The following is a 14,933-nucleotide window of genomic DNA, read 5'->3' as shown; positions in this document are numbered from 1 at the left end:
AAAACGAAGACAACCTACAGAATGGGAGAAAATATTTGCAAATGATGCAACCAACAGGGCTTAGTTTCCAAAATATACAAACAGCTCATACAACTTGACAACAAAAAAAACAAACAACCCAATTGAAAAATGGGCAGAAGACCTAGAGACATTTCTCCAAAGAAGAAATACAGATGGCCAATAGGTACATGAAAAGATGCTCAACATCACTAATTATTAGAGAAATGCAAATCAGAACTACCATGAGGTATCACCTCACACTGGTCAGAATGGCCATCATTAAAAAGTCTACAAATCACAAATGCTGGAGAGGGTGTGGAGAAAAGGGAACCCTCCTACACTGCTGGTGGGAATGTAAGTTGGTGCAGCCACTGTGGAAAACAGTGTGGAGGTTCCTCAGAAAACTAAAAATAGAACTACCATATGATCCAGCAATCCCACTCCTGGGTATATATCCAGACAAAACTCTAATTCAAAAAGATACAGGCACCCCTATGCTCCTAGCAGCACTATGCACAATAGCCATGACATGGAAACAACCTAAATGTCCATCAACAGATGAATGGATAAAGAAGATGTGGCACATATACACAATGGAATACTACTCAGCCATAAGAAAAGAATGAAACAATGCCATTTGCAGCAACATGGATGTAACTAGAGATTATCATACTAAGCAAAGCCAGAAAGAGAAAGACAAGTACCATATGATATCACTTATATGTGGAAGCTAAAATACGACACAAATGAAGCTATCTAGGAAACAGAAACAGAATCAGGGCCATAGAGAACAGACTGGTGGTTGCCAATGGGGAGGGGGTGGGGGAGGGGAGGACTGGGAGTGTGGGATTAGCAGATGCCAGCTGGTATATACAGGATGGATAAACAACAAGGTCCTACTGCATAGCACAGGGAACTATATTCAATATCCTGTGATAAAACCATAATGGAAAAGAATTTGAAAAAGAATGCATGTATGTATAACTGAGTCACTTTGCTGTACAGAAGTAATTAACACAACATTGTAAATCAACTCTACTTCAACAACAACAAAAATAAATAAATAAAATGTAGACTTAGCATGTGGTTGTGTTCCAATAAAACATGATATATAAAAACAGGTGGCTGTGCACTTACAGTCACCTGATCTATGACAAAGGAGGCAAGAGTATACAATGGAGAAAAGACAATCTCTTCAACAAGTAGTGCTGGGAGAGCTGGACAGCTACATGTCAAAGAATGAAATTACAACTTTCTCTAATACCATACACAAAAATAACCTCAAAATGGATTAAAGACCTAAATGTGAGACCAGATACTATAAAACAACTTGAGGAAAACATAGAACACTCTTTGACATAAATTGCAGCAATATTTTTTTTGGATCCTCTCCTAAAGTAAAGGAAATAAAAGCAAAAATAAACAAATGGGACCTAATTAAACTTAAAAGCTTTTTCACAGCAAAGGAAACCATCGACAAAATGAAACGACAGCCTTCTGAATGGGAGAAAATATTTGCAAATGATATGACCAATAAGGGGTTAATATCCAACATATATAAACAGCTCACACAACTCAACATCAAAAAAAACCGAACAACTTGATTAAAAAATGGGCGAAAGAACTGAATAGACATTTTTCCAAAGAGGAAATGCAGATAGCCACCAGGAACATGAAAAGATGCTCAGCATCCCTAACCATCAGGGAAATGCATATCAAAACCACAAGGAGATATCACCTTACACCTGTCAGAATGGCTATCATCAAAAAGAATACAAATAACAAATGTTAGCAAGGATGTGGAGAAAGGGACCCCTTATACACTGTTGGTGGGAATATAAATTGATGCAGCCACTGTGGAAAACAGTATGGAGGTTTCTTAAAAAACTAAAAATAGAACTACCATATGACCCAGCAATGACACTCCTGGGTATATATCCAAAACAAACAAAACAAAACAAAAAAACAAAAACACTAATTTGAAAAGATACAAGTACCCCAATTTTTTTAGCAGCATTATTTACAATTGCTAAGATATGGAAGTAACCTAAATGTCCATCAACAGGTGAATGGATTAAGAAGTGGTGTATAGAGATACAAGGGAATAGTACTCAGCCATTAAAAAAAAGAACAAAATTTTGCCATTTGTAGCAACATAGATAGACTTGGAGGGCATTATGCTAAGTGAAATAAGTCAGACAGAGAAAGACAAATACTGTATGATATCACTTCTATGTGGAATCTAAAAAATACAAGAAACTAGTGAATATAACAAAAAAGAAGCAGACTCACAGAGAACAAACTAGTGGTTACCAGTGGGGAATGAGGGTGGGGAGGGGCAATGTAGGGTGGGGGAGTGCGAGGTAAAACTGCTGGGTGTAAGACAGGCTCAAGGACGCAAGACAGGCTCAACAAGAAGGGGAATATAGCCAATATTCTGTAATAACTATAAATGGAAAGTAACCTTTAAAAATTGAATAAAAGCAGGTGGCTGGCCTGTGGGCCACAGTTTGCTGAATCTTAACATATAGAAACAAATACGGATACATTTTACATTTATATATACATGCTTATTTTTTACAAAAAGAAGTACAGGAAGGATAAAACAGAAACTAAGAAAGAAGTTACCCATGGGAGACGGATGGGAATGAGGTAGAAAGAATAAGGATGGGAGTGAGATATCTCTGAGTATATCTTTCTATACCATTCTGATACAATAAAAAGTACAGAATATCACCTGTTCTTGCCAAAAACATTTAACTTGAATCTAATCATGAGGAATCAATCAGAGAAATCTAGAATGTGAGACGCTCTACAAGACAACTGACCTGGATTCCTCAAAAAAGTCAATGTACTGGGTGGTGGTATAGTAGGGCAAAGGGGAGCTGGAATTATTTTAGAGACTAAAAGAGCCTAAAAAGAGACAGAACTACCAACACAATGTGTGAACTCTGATTGGATCCTGGAACTACAGAAGAGATTTTGGGGACAACTGGGGAAATTTAAATATAGACTATATTTTAAATATTATTAAATCTTTATGAAATTTCTTAGATGTGATCATTATACGTGAGTATTTAGAGAATGTCCTTAATCTTCAGAGATGCATGTTGGAGTATTAAGAGGTGAAATATCATGATGACTGCAGCTTATTTTCAGATGATTCTGGGGAGAAAAAAAGTGTGTGTGCACATGTGTGTGTGTGTGTGTATGTGTGTGTTTAGAGGTGGGGAGTGGAAGGGGGGAAAACTGGAAAAAATATTTTTGATAGTGCTATTTTGAAGGTAACAACTGCTGAAGGAAATTCTGAACAAAAGTAATGTCTCTTCTTTGAGAAAAAGAAATTCCTTTCCTGAGTTTATCGTTGGCCATCCCACTGGTGTAGTAAACATATATACATACATACATGTATATTGGTTTACCTTTCGTCTGAGACTTACTACAAGGGATTAAAGACCAAAATGATTTCTAATCCAGCAGTAACTAACAGGCAAGTCCATTCTGTTTAGAAAGTAACTTTAAGAAAAACACAGAATGTTAGAATATGGAGGAACTTTGAAAACATTATGCCAAGTGAAAGAAGCCAGTCATAAAGGACCACGTAACATATGATTCCATTTACATGAAATGTCCAGAATAGGCAAATCAGAGAGACAGAAAACAGGCTGGTGGTTGCCTAGGGCTGGGGAGGTTGCAGGGGGACACAGGCAGTGACTACTAATGGGTATGGCGTTTCTTTAGGGGGTAATAAAAATGTTCTAAAAATGATTGTGGTGATGACACTACAACTCTGAAAATATACTAAGAACAGCTGAATTGTACGTTTCAAAGGGGTAAATTGTAAGGTATATGAATTACATCTCAGTAAAGAGGTTATAAAAAATAAAAGAACAACACAGGAGCACAGTGTCCCCTGCCCGCCCCCCGCCCTGTGACCTGCCAGCACTCACTTGGAAGCCTTCATGGAGTCATCCGCCCAGCCTCCTTGACGGCGCGGTGGCTTGGGAGGGGGAGCCTGCAAGGGAAGAGAAGTCAACAAAACAGTCACTCAAGACCAGCGTTCAAGCAAACAGGTGCTGAGGTTAAGGTAACGTAAACTAACCTTCTGAAACCTTCGAATGCAAATACAATACTATGAAACCTGGGTGCTTTCGTACCCTTCTGGAGGACAATCTGGCAACATCTACTGAAAGCCTTAGAAATGCTCACACTTTTTGAGCCAGTAATTCTAACCCCAGGAACTTATCCCAAGGAAATAATCAGAGAGAAACATAATGTCATTTTTGAATATAATGAATAACTGGACGTCAATAAGGAATTTAAGTAAATCACAGAATACACATGTGAAAATACTATGCAATAATAAAAAACTGTATTAAAAAGGAATTAATGATATGAGAAAGTTCAATGTGTGTTAACTTTTTAAAACATGTTCAAAATAGTAGGTATATGCTTCTAATTTTGTGAAAAGATCACTAATACAGAACATCTAGTGTTAATTAGCTATCAGTACATGAATGAGAGGGGATCCAGTGAAAGAATTATGGCAATTTCTTTTTCCTTCTTTATGCTGTTGTGCATTTTCCAATTCTTTTTTACCATCAATTTATATCACTTTTATAAAAAGAAAAGTAATAAAATAAAAATATAAGAGAGAGGCTTGCTTCAAAGACACAAACTTAAGTGGTGGGTTAAAAAGCTACTCAAGTTATTTGGGCAGGAAGCATTCACCTGCAATAGATACATCCACAAACCCAAGTGCAGGAATTCTTGTAACTATTTTTGATTTTGTGGGCCACACAGTCTCTGTTGCAGCTACTCAATTCTGAAGCTGCAGGGCAATCAAACCACAGACAAGAAGTAAACACCTGGGTGTAATGTGTTCCAATAAAACTTTACAGAAACAAGCAGTGGGCCAAATGTGGTGGGAAGTATTCTGCAGACTCCTGGGCTAAAAGCACTGTAATGTCCTTTCAATCTGTTGCTTTGGGCTTCCCTGGTGGCGCAGTGGTTGAGAGTCCGCCTGCCAATGCAGGGGACACAGGTTCGTGCCCCGGTCTGGGAAGATCCCACATGCCGCGGAGCGGCTGGGCCCGTGAGCCATGGCCGCCGAGCCTGCACGTCCGGAGCCTGTGCTCCGCAACGGGAGAGGCCACAGCAGTGAGAGGCCCGCGTACCGCAAAAATAAATAAATAAACTTCATCAATCTGTTGCTTAAAACCTAGCTTGCAGCTTTTTAAGAAAACATTCCTTCAATATGGCAAAATACCTTTTAACTTTTGATATTTTAATTTTACACCAAGATGTGTTTCCTTTCCTGCTTCTCTGGTAGCACCCCAGCCTGCCAAGGACATGTTCCATCTAGAGACGGAGCCTTTCTGCGGGATGAGGCAGAACCTGTTGGAAAGGCCTGATGGAGGAGAAGGCAAGTCCTGGAAAGCCTGCATCCAACTTAGCTCTTGGGAAACCTAAGTAGTACTTTAGAGAAAACAAACCTGAGTAATGAGGCTCTGTACTCTCAGAAAAAACAAAAATGTAGAAGTAGAAGACGCACTATTGCTTGTCTCTCTCAGCGGGGAACCCAAAGAAGATGAACGAAGAGAGACCCAGTTAATTAATTTCCCAGTCCACGCATTCTTTTTTGGTATCCCTGCCACACACAATCACCGGTCCCCAGGCTGGATGGAGAAGCCTTCCATCCCAGGACCCCTCTTCCCTTAGACACAGGTAACTGAACCAGGGCTGCACCAGTCAGAGCCAGTCAGAACCAATCAAATTCTCCGTCCCAGAAATCTGGAACTGGAGCTCAGAGGTTAGGCTGCTCAGACAGCACAGAGTGTTGGAACTGTAAGGACCAGCTGGAATCAGAATAAGCCCAAACTACCACAAGCCAAAGTTGTGTATAAGCTGAGACCAAGACCGTTGTCTTGTTCAGCTCTTACCATGTGGAAGGCATTGCAAATGTTAAAGAGATTGGAACTGAACCATATCGGGCCCCTCCAGGAGGTTTTAAACCAATCTGGCCCACAGCTTTCTTCCCTATGCTTTTGCAGATAACATCCCACTTTCCTTTACCCAAGGGCAGGACCATCTTGTGACAATGTGCATTCCTGAATTTGGAGGTCACAAACTAGGAACCGTATATTTGGTTTGGCCATCCAGTGGTCTGTTTTTAAATTTAAACTACCGTTTTAAAAATTGTAAGATTTCCACACAAAACAGGACTCTCCGGCTTCTCTCGGAAAACTGGAAACTCTAGCAATGCTGAGGCTGAGGAGCAGCCGCCCTCTGGTGACTGGACACGTGCATTCTAGCTCGCCATGGTCCCCACCCGCTCTGTCGGTCTCCTTCCTGCTGAAGTCAAGTGCCAGTTGACATCTATTACGATGGCGGTTGTGCTGTTGTTTCTCTTCTAGTACAGAATTCTCTCTCGGTTCCTAGGCCTACTGGAAGTGGGAAAATGAAAGCTATGTCAGGTGTTTTGACAAAAATGGGAACAAGCATATTTCTTGGGTGGAAGTGGGATCTTTTCTTACCACGTCAGTGTGCACACTGCAGGTATGCCTGCGTCTAACCCCTAGCCCCACTTCACTCACCCAGGTGCCCTGCCTAGCCCCTGTGGCATCTGAGTGTGTGGCCCTGGAACTAGCTTCTCAGAGCTGGGATCCCCTGCTGTCTTCTCTTTGCTCTGGCGTTGGACAGAATAAACCCACATGCAATCCATGGTGACATGGTGTCAGGAGGCCCAGGCTTATTTGGCACTTTTCCACTGACAGTCCACAAGAAGAAGGGAAGGGGTCTGGTGGCCTTGGCAAGGTTCCTCAACCTGTGTGTCCTGACCCCACCTCTGCTTTCTGCCATGGGGTGTAGGTGACAAGGGGGACAGGAGGGGACTTCCCTGGTGGCGCGGTGGTTAAGAATCCGCCTGTCAATGCAGGGGACATGGGTTCAATCCTTGGTCCAGGAAGATCCCACATGCTGCGGAGCAACTAAGCCCGTGCGCCACAACTACTGAGCCTGCACTCTAGAGTCCGCGAGCCACAACTACTGAGCCCGCATGCCACAACTACTGAAGCCCGCGCGCCTAGAGCCCGTGCTCCGCAACAAGAGAAGCCACCGCAATGAGAAGCCCGCGAACCACATAGAAGAGTAGCTCCCGCTCACCGCAACTAGAGAAAGCCTGCGCACAGCAACAAAGACCCAACACAGCCAAAAAAAAAAAAAAAGGGTGGTGGGGGACAAGAGGAGCAGGGACTGAACTGGGGAGGGATTATGAAAGATTAGGCATCATGGAAAAGGAGCATAAGTGACATAAATTTAGGTCAAAACACACTCCTTTCAGTAACCACTGAGCTGTTGAGGGATTAAATTAGTGACTATACGGTAAATGCTTAGAGCAATGCCTGGCACCTAATAAGTACTACATCTTTACTGTTAGCAGCAGCAGCAGCATCACTAATGTCAATATTTGAAAGGTTAGGCCACGTGTAATAACATATACTGTACCATTTGGAAAAGAGGGGGAATAAAAAGACTCCTCTGAGCCTGGCCTGAGCTGTCATTTTGACTACTGATGCATCATACGGTTAATAAAGTTCCCTAAGATTCCAAACGCCCAAATGATCTGCTTTCTCTTCTTTAACCACAAACCCCAGAAAGTCACAGCTATTGGAAGGATGAGTGAGAATCCTTTCTGCCTAGACGCAACACAAAGACACTTCTTTTCTCACCTTCTTTCCACTCCGAAACAGTGCCAGCTGCTAAATTAGGACAGCAGCTTCAAAACAGAAAGACCACCACACGAGAGTCCCTCCTCCGCAGCCAGAAGAATTTAACAACTAGTCCCCAAATCAAAGGGACTTTTGCACTAATAACTGAAGACTTCAGGAGTTGACATAATGTTGTAAAAACCGTACAGGCTGCTTTTCCTTGAGATCGTCTGGGAGAGGAAGAGTTACAAAGTACTTCTCTGCACCAAATGGGGCAGGGTTACAGTGGCCTTCCCTGCTCCCCACTGGGAGTCCTGGCCAGCCTCAGAGAGAGCACTGAGGTGGCCGGGAGATGCGGGGCGGGCAGAACTCAGCTCTCTGCAAGGTAGGGCTTGGGTGTTTAGCGGGAGATGTCTCTCCTGATGGGGAATCCTTATGGTCATGATGTAGTGCTCTGAGTCCTAGGATAAGAAATTCCTTTTTTTTTTTTTATAAATACTTCCTACTGTGAGTCTTGTTACGGCCACACACAAATACCCTGTCTCCATGAGACAGACGTAATTAACCCCTATTACCAAGTGACAAAGGCTTCTCCCCAGAATTCAACTTTGTTCCTATCTGGGGAGCTGAGAGCACTGTCCTATACGCATCAGGTGAGTTAGAGAAAGCAGAAGACGTCATCCCTGTCCTCAAATGATACCCCGGGTCCAGTGAGCCTGGAAAGAGGCAGAATTCAGGGTGTATCAGGTCTGTATGAAATCTATGTGATGGACATTGGGCTTAATCTGAAACTGCCAAGGCCACACTGGAGCGGGGAGGTAGGTATCAGGGATGGAGGAACTGACAGTCCTTCCAGCAAGAGGCTGCATCAGCGTCCAAAGGTGAAGCTGAGGAGGAACCCCTCAGCCCTGGGGCAGTTCCACTAAATTCTGCAGTTTTCTCGTCACCTTTGGTGGTTTTTATTGGGCCACACTCTCCTGGGGCATCATTCAGACAGCGCTCTGACAAGCGTGCATACGTTTGCAAGGCCTGACTGAAGGCTACACAGAATCGTACCAGCGTGGGAAGTGCTGAGGACAAGGGCGCTGACGGAAGCTTTATGGAATAAGTGGGGCTTGCCCTGGATTGGAAAGATAAGCAGAAATGTAAAGGAAAAGCGTTCCAGAAGCAAGCAGATAAGAGGTGCAGTGACACCAGGATAGCACATAACACTCAGGCTGTAGCAAATGCTGTTCACCGATCACTGTATTGGTCAGGGTCCGAGGTCCTCAGCACCTATCACTGTACAACGCAGGCTGGAAGCGAAAGCTGATGCAACCTGATCACAATGGAGTAGTTTAAAATTAGGTGCAGATGATCTCTTTGAAATGTAAGCGGGTGACTGGTTTTTCACAATACAATTTAAAAGGTCTGGTGGGCTCTTTTGCACGGACAGTCCAGCCCCTGAATGTCTGGCTGCTCTCCCTAAGAGCTATGACGACGTCATCGAGACACCTGTTAGCACAGTTTCAGAAAGAGCCCCGCGGCCCTCTCCCCACGACGACGTGAAACACGGGACACACTCTAGACCAAGACCCTGCTGTTGCTCCTTTTAGAATCAGCTACCAGAACTGCTGTGTTCTCCCTGCCTGTGGTGACAGATCAGATGCTGGGCGGCTCTGGGAGCCTGAATGCCCTCCCCAGCTCACTGTCAGAGCCCAGTCCTCACACAAAGTGCTGAGAAGTGGTCACCCTTCATTACGGACCCCACCATTTGGGCCAGGGGTCCTTCCCTCTCCTGCCCACCAGGTCTGGGTAGGACAAGAGGAGACATGAATGTGTGATTTATTATTTCTCAAATCTTGTGTGTCTGGGTTCTCTGTGTAATGGCCTGGGCATTTAAAGAAAAAGGAATTTATTCTTGCTCCATCCTTGAAACTAGAAACTTAGTCTAAGACAGCTGTGGCTTTTTTTTTCACTGAGCCCAACTCCACAATCCTCCTTGACCAAGCACTTGGGAAGACATTACCCATCTGTATGAGGTATGACTCTGGAAGAAATCTGTTTCCTATCCCTGTGTTAGGAAGGAGGGAAAAACAAACAAACAAACAAAACCCGGATGGGTGAGCGAGAGTAGAGCTCAAATGATCTTAAAAGCCAGAAAGAAGAGAGGACCTAGACCTAGAATTCAGAAGTCCTGGTTTATCCTTTACATAAGGCATGGCCCCAAGACATCTGCTGGGAAAACGATTTCCAATTTTGGCAGATTTACCACCAGGTAACATTACCCAAACTTGTTTTTAAAAAAGAAAGAGTCTTAAAATGTGCAACCCCAGGAGGGACAGAAATAGGAGCGGGTGACGGTAGCCCCTAAGCAGTGCATCCCTCGTGTTCTCTCTTAAAAGCTGGAGTCACGTCTCCGAGTGTGGGAAAGCAGCACTGCCTGCCGGGGCTGCCGCCTGATGGACGGAGGGGGCAGGACCCCGCATAGCTCCTGGAGAGAAGCAAAAATGTGCTCTCTCCAAAAATAAACAGGGGCAGAAATGACTGCGAGTAAAGGGGTGGAAGCACGTGACTGGTGGTTGCGGTCCTGAAATACCAGCTTTCTACAAAAAGGAGCCGATGAGAGGCAGAGGGCAGGAAATTCAGGAAACGGCCACTTTATATGGTCTCATCCGAATGGGCCAGGATTCAACTAACTGGAATTACCAAGTCACAGGGAGCCTTTAGGGCTAGACTTGTTTCTGATCTTTATATGGTTCCCCCAGATTCTTAAGATGCCGAAATAGAAAAGATACTGCAGTGCCAAAAAAGGAGCCTTTCGAGTTTAGAAACTTCTCACACACTCTCAGAAGTCCTGGAGAAACCCCACAATGTGAATCAGTCCAAAATCCAAACGGCAGCCTGGTTCAAAAAGCCAGTCCAAACACACGCATGAATTCCCAAAAGAAAAGGCATTCAGTTAAGCAAGATCCACTGCACACCTCCCACCTCCCACCTCCCATGTCCAACCCTTGATTTCTGGCTAAGAACAAACTTCCTTTCCTTTCTCCGGCAACCTGACGGAAGATCCAGGAAAGCTGCTCTTATGTGCTTGAGGAGAGAGAAGACTAACACTTATTAATATGTGCGCACACTGCAGGGGCTGTATTTATTCCTCGAATCTGTCCACCAGGCACAGTTCCATCTCTGCCAATTTCTTGCTCCAGCCTCAAGCTGGGTCTGACAACTAATTCATCACAGACCTGAGTTTTCCCCTCACGGGTTTAAGGTCATGGCAGGTAATGGACCATCCAAGCTTATAACTGAACCCTTCCGAGTAAATGTAGCTCTTTCAAGCTGAAATGGACATAGCAAAATGCAAACTCTGTTTTAAGTATAAGACAGAAACCTGATCATCAATAGATGCTAAAGCCATTAGGTGAAAGACTGATTGACAGGGAACTGGACATTCTCTTGATGCCAAAGAATCGCCCCACACATTACGTACCAGGTGGGAGGGAGAAAATGTTCCTTGACAACAGAGATATCTGTCAGCACCCTAACTCAGTGATCGCACTTAGCACGTGAACAATGGGGACGTGATGTGCTACCACCTGAGGCATACAGCACCACCCAGGAAAAGCTACTGCCCCAAGCATTCAGCTGGAATGTAAGCAAGCCTTCCAATCTGACTTCCGGCTTACTGCAGATCAGGTGAAAGAGGAGGAAGTTCAGTGACACTAGGAAGAAAGAATGAGAAAAAGCCAGCATGAGGGAAACTGACATAACTGGCCCAAACTCTTCAAAAAATTAATGCCATTAAAAAGGGGGCTGGGGTGGAGACTATTCCAAATTTTTTAAAAGAGACTTAAGAGAGAGAAACTTAGTAGAGTGGTTCTTGATTGGATCCTGGTTTGAAGACAGTTAGCCATAAAAGATATTCTGGAGACAACTGGGGGAAATGAATATGGCCTGGGTAATAGACGGTATTAGGGAATTGCTAATACTGTTAGGTGTGGAGTTGTGGATTTCTAGGAAAATGCCCCTATTTCTCAGAGATATATGCTGAAGAATTTAAGTGACATTTCATGATGTTTGCTTTGAAATAACTCAGCAAAAAGTTATATATAAAACATGTAAATACATATTTTAAAATATTTTTAAAATTATCATTCAAGCAAATACAGCAAAATGTTGAAAACAGTTGAACCTAGGTGGTGGGTGCATGTTGTTCATTGTACTATTGTTTCTACTTTTCTGGATGTTTCAAATTTTAATGAAAAGCTAAAGCTAAAAAAGAAAAACTAGATGCATGAAGTTTAGATTAACAAAAGAGAAAAAAGACAGGGGTGGGGACGAGGAGAGCACCAGTACGAGGGTTGTTCGTAGGTGTATCTGCTCAATGAAAACCTGTGCTGAACAGGAACAGAGAGACCTTCTCCACTCTGTGGCTGGGAACTCCGAACACCAGTACCCTGAGGGTCAGAAAACAACTCTACACCCAAATCGTCAGGTCAGATCCCTGCCAGGACTAGACATGACGGGAGAATGAGTTTCTAAATAAAAGTTCCTCCCCACGCCTCTCACCCCACCTCCAATTTGCTGTGGATTGTATTTTAATTGTGTATATATGCATATGTGAAATTTGGGTAAGGAAAAAAATGTGGTAGAAAGAACACTAGACCAGACTGCTTCTAGTCTGGGCTCCAGTCCTGACTCTGCCACTAACTAGTTTCATGATCCTGGATTTTAACTCATAGTAGAAGTGATTCCTCCCAATTCTACAATTCTGTGATTCTTTGAGTCTATGAATTGTATTTTTCAATTCAGGGAGAGGGTATCTAGGCAAAAAGATGTAAACGATGACATGAAATGTTTACATTCAATCTGAACTTGGGGACAAAAAACAGAGAAGAAAAAGTTATAGAGAGAAACGAGAATATGTAAGCACACAGATTTGATCAGTGGTGAATAAGCCAACCTAGCCAATGAGAAAGAATACATTAACCAATTGATAGCTCATAATTATAATAACAGCCAACATCTACTGAGGGTTTACTCTATGCCAAAGCTTTAGAAGGATTACTTTACAGAATCCCTGAGACCCTGTGAACTGTCCACTACTGTGCAACAAGTTTACCCACGAGGAAACTGAAGCTGAGAGATTAATTTAAAATCATCCTAGCAGTAAGCAATGAAGCAAGGATTCAAATCCAATTTGGTTTCTGACACCAAAGCTTGGCACTGAACCAGATGATACATGATTTCCCAGACGCTAGGTTCATGCCAGCTAGAACAGGCTTAAAAGGACACAGCGGCTACAGAAAAGAATCTGTCTGGACTGGAACAAAGTGCCCAAGAACAAGAGAGACTAGATCAATGACAAGGTTAAGACCCGGGAAGACCAAACCAAAAGGACCACCTCCTTCATGTATCTTCTGGGCACAAAGTACAGTTGACTCTTGAACTACACAGGTTTGAACTATGCGGGTCCACTGATATGCAGATTTTTTTCAGTAAATACAGTACAACACAATCCGTGGTTGGTGGAATCCATGAGGAACCATGGATATGGAGAGTGGACTATGGCACTTGACATCCACAGATTTTTTTTTTTTTTTTGCGATACGCGGGGCTCTCACTGTTGTGGCCTCTCACTGTTGTGGCCTCTCCCGTTGCGGAGTACAGGCTCCGGACACTCAGGCTCACCGGCCATGGCTCACGGGCCCAGCCGCTCCGTGGCATGTGGGATCTTCCCGGACCGGGGCACGAACCCGTGTCCCCAGCATCGGCAGGCGGACTCTCAGCCACTGCGTCACCAGGGAAGCCCCTAACCCTTAGCTCTTTAGTGAGGCAAGATGAGGGAAGGGTTAAGGGTAAAGTCAGGATTAAAAAGTGATGCCAAAAATAAACCTTAACAGCTTGAGCACTATGCCAAACTGTGTTAGGCTGAATTTAATATAAATCTCTGTACTTAGAAAGTAGCTGTCTCTTTACTGCATGTCACAGATACTCTCCACATACCAACAGCGCAGTAGCTTTGAAGAATGAGTGACTGGGGGGCAGGGGGGAGGGAGTTTGCCAGAAAGAAGTAAAGAGGGAAAGCTATAGTTTTCAAGTTATAGTTTAAGGGGGAGGGGAGGGAGGAGAGGGACAGGAGGGAAAGGAGGGACGGTCCTGGGCTCAGATTCTAGAATCCTCAATTTCTAAGCTAGGTAGCCTTGGGCTAGTCACACCTTCACTAAGCCTCTTTTCCTCGTGCACAAAATGAGAGTGGTCAGGAGTCTCTTACAGACCCACTGTAAACACAGGAGACAATCTTGGGCACAGAGTAGACACTTAGTAAGTGCTGGTGACAGTGGCTACTATATTATTTATAAGAAATGATAAAAGTAATGAAATGCAGCCTTTGGAGGAAAAGAATCCTTAATGCCCAGGGTTGAGACAACGGGAAGATTGGGGGAGGTAAACAAAGCAGGGCCTTTTATTTGGGACTCCCTTGCACAAGTTTCATTCCAGGGGTCCAGCTCTTACCTAGTCCAGCTTCCCTGAACAGAGAGAAATCCTTTAAAGTTGCCTGAACCAAGAGGAGGAAGTCACAGTTCCTCTGCTCACTGAGAAATAAATGTGACGTTCAGGCAACCACAGTATCTGGCGATTACTCTCGTGGTGTCACACTTCTCCCAATATTCCCACATACCCTATCATAAAAAGACCCAAATCCCGTATCTCAATACAGTCATCAAACTGCCCACTTCAAATGACTCATGGGACAGGGCTGCCAGCCATTTGTTAAAGAGGCTGATCCAAAGAGAACAGATTTCAGCCCCCAAAATCATCCTTAAAATGCATCCTGGATGTTCTTACCTTGGGTGGCATCCTCTTAATCTCAATTACATCCCTGTGGGTCATCCGAAATCAGGTTTCTCAGGTCTATACCTTCCATACACTTATAAAGAAATACCCTGTTCCCCCAGACTTTCTTCGGTTCAGCCAAAATAAACATTCCTTTCAACTTTCATCATAAATCAAAACCTATAGTTTTTGTCATTCTCGTAACTCCTTTCAGTTTGTTAAAACCCACGTGCGTGTGTGTAACCGAAAGGACGCACAGCGTGGAGGGTGTGAGTTCCCAGCGCTCCAGGAAGCAAGCCCTCCCGGCACCTGTGACTTCGGATAAGCAGAGCCTAGACTTGCTACCTCAACCAAATCCAGACTGGGATAACCTGGAACCAACGGAAAGCAGAGCAGCAAGCTGTAACC

The 14,933-nt window shown here is 43.7% G+C and overlaps 1 protein-coding gene across 1 annotated transcript in view; it reads right to left on the bottom strand.

Annotated features, from left to right (window-relative positions):
• IFT43 (intraflagellar transport 43) overlaps nt 1-14,582 on the bottom strand; it is a gene marked incomplete at its 5' end in the record, with an annotated part of 67,087 nt that extends 52,505 nt beyond the window's left edge. Inside the window, 2 exons of the mRNA XM_079699191.1 lie at nt 3,951-4,015; nt 14,538-14,582. Of these exons, the coding sequence (XP_079555317.1) occupies nt 3,951-4,015; nt 14,538-14,582 (110 nt within the window). The remainder of the gene's footprint in view (nt 1-3,950; nt 4,016-14,537) is intronic.
• Between the last annotated feature and the right edge of the window lie 351 nt (nt 14,583-14,933).

The sequence above is a fragment of the Hyperoodon ampullatus genome (assembly GCF_949752795.1).
Source record: "Hyperoodon ampullatus genome assembly, chromosome: 3".
Classification (NCBI taxonomy): Eukaryota; Metazoa; Chordata; class Mammalia; order Artiodactyla; family Ziphiidae; genus Hyperoodon; species Hyperoodon ampullatus.
This window is presented reverse-complemented; position numbering and strand designations above follow the sequence as displayed.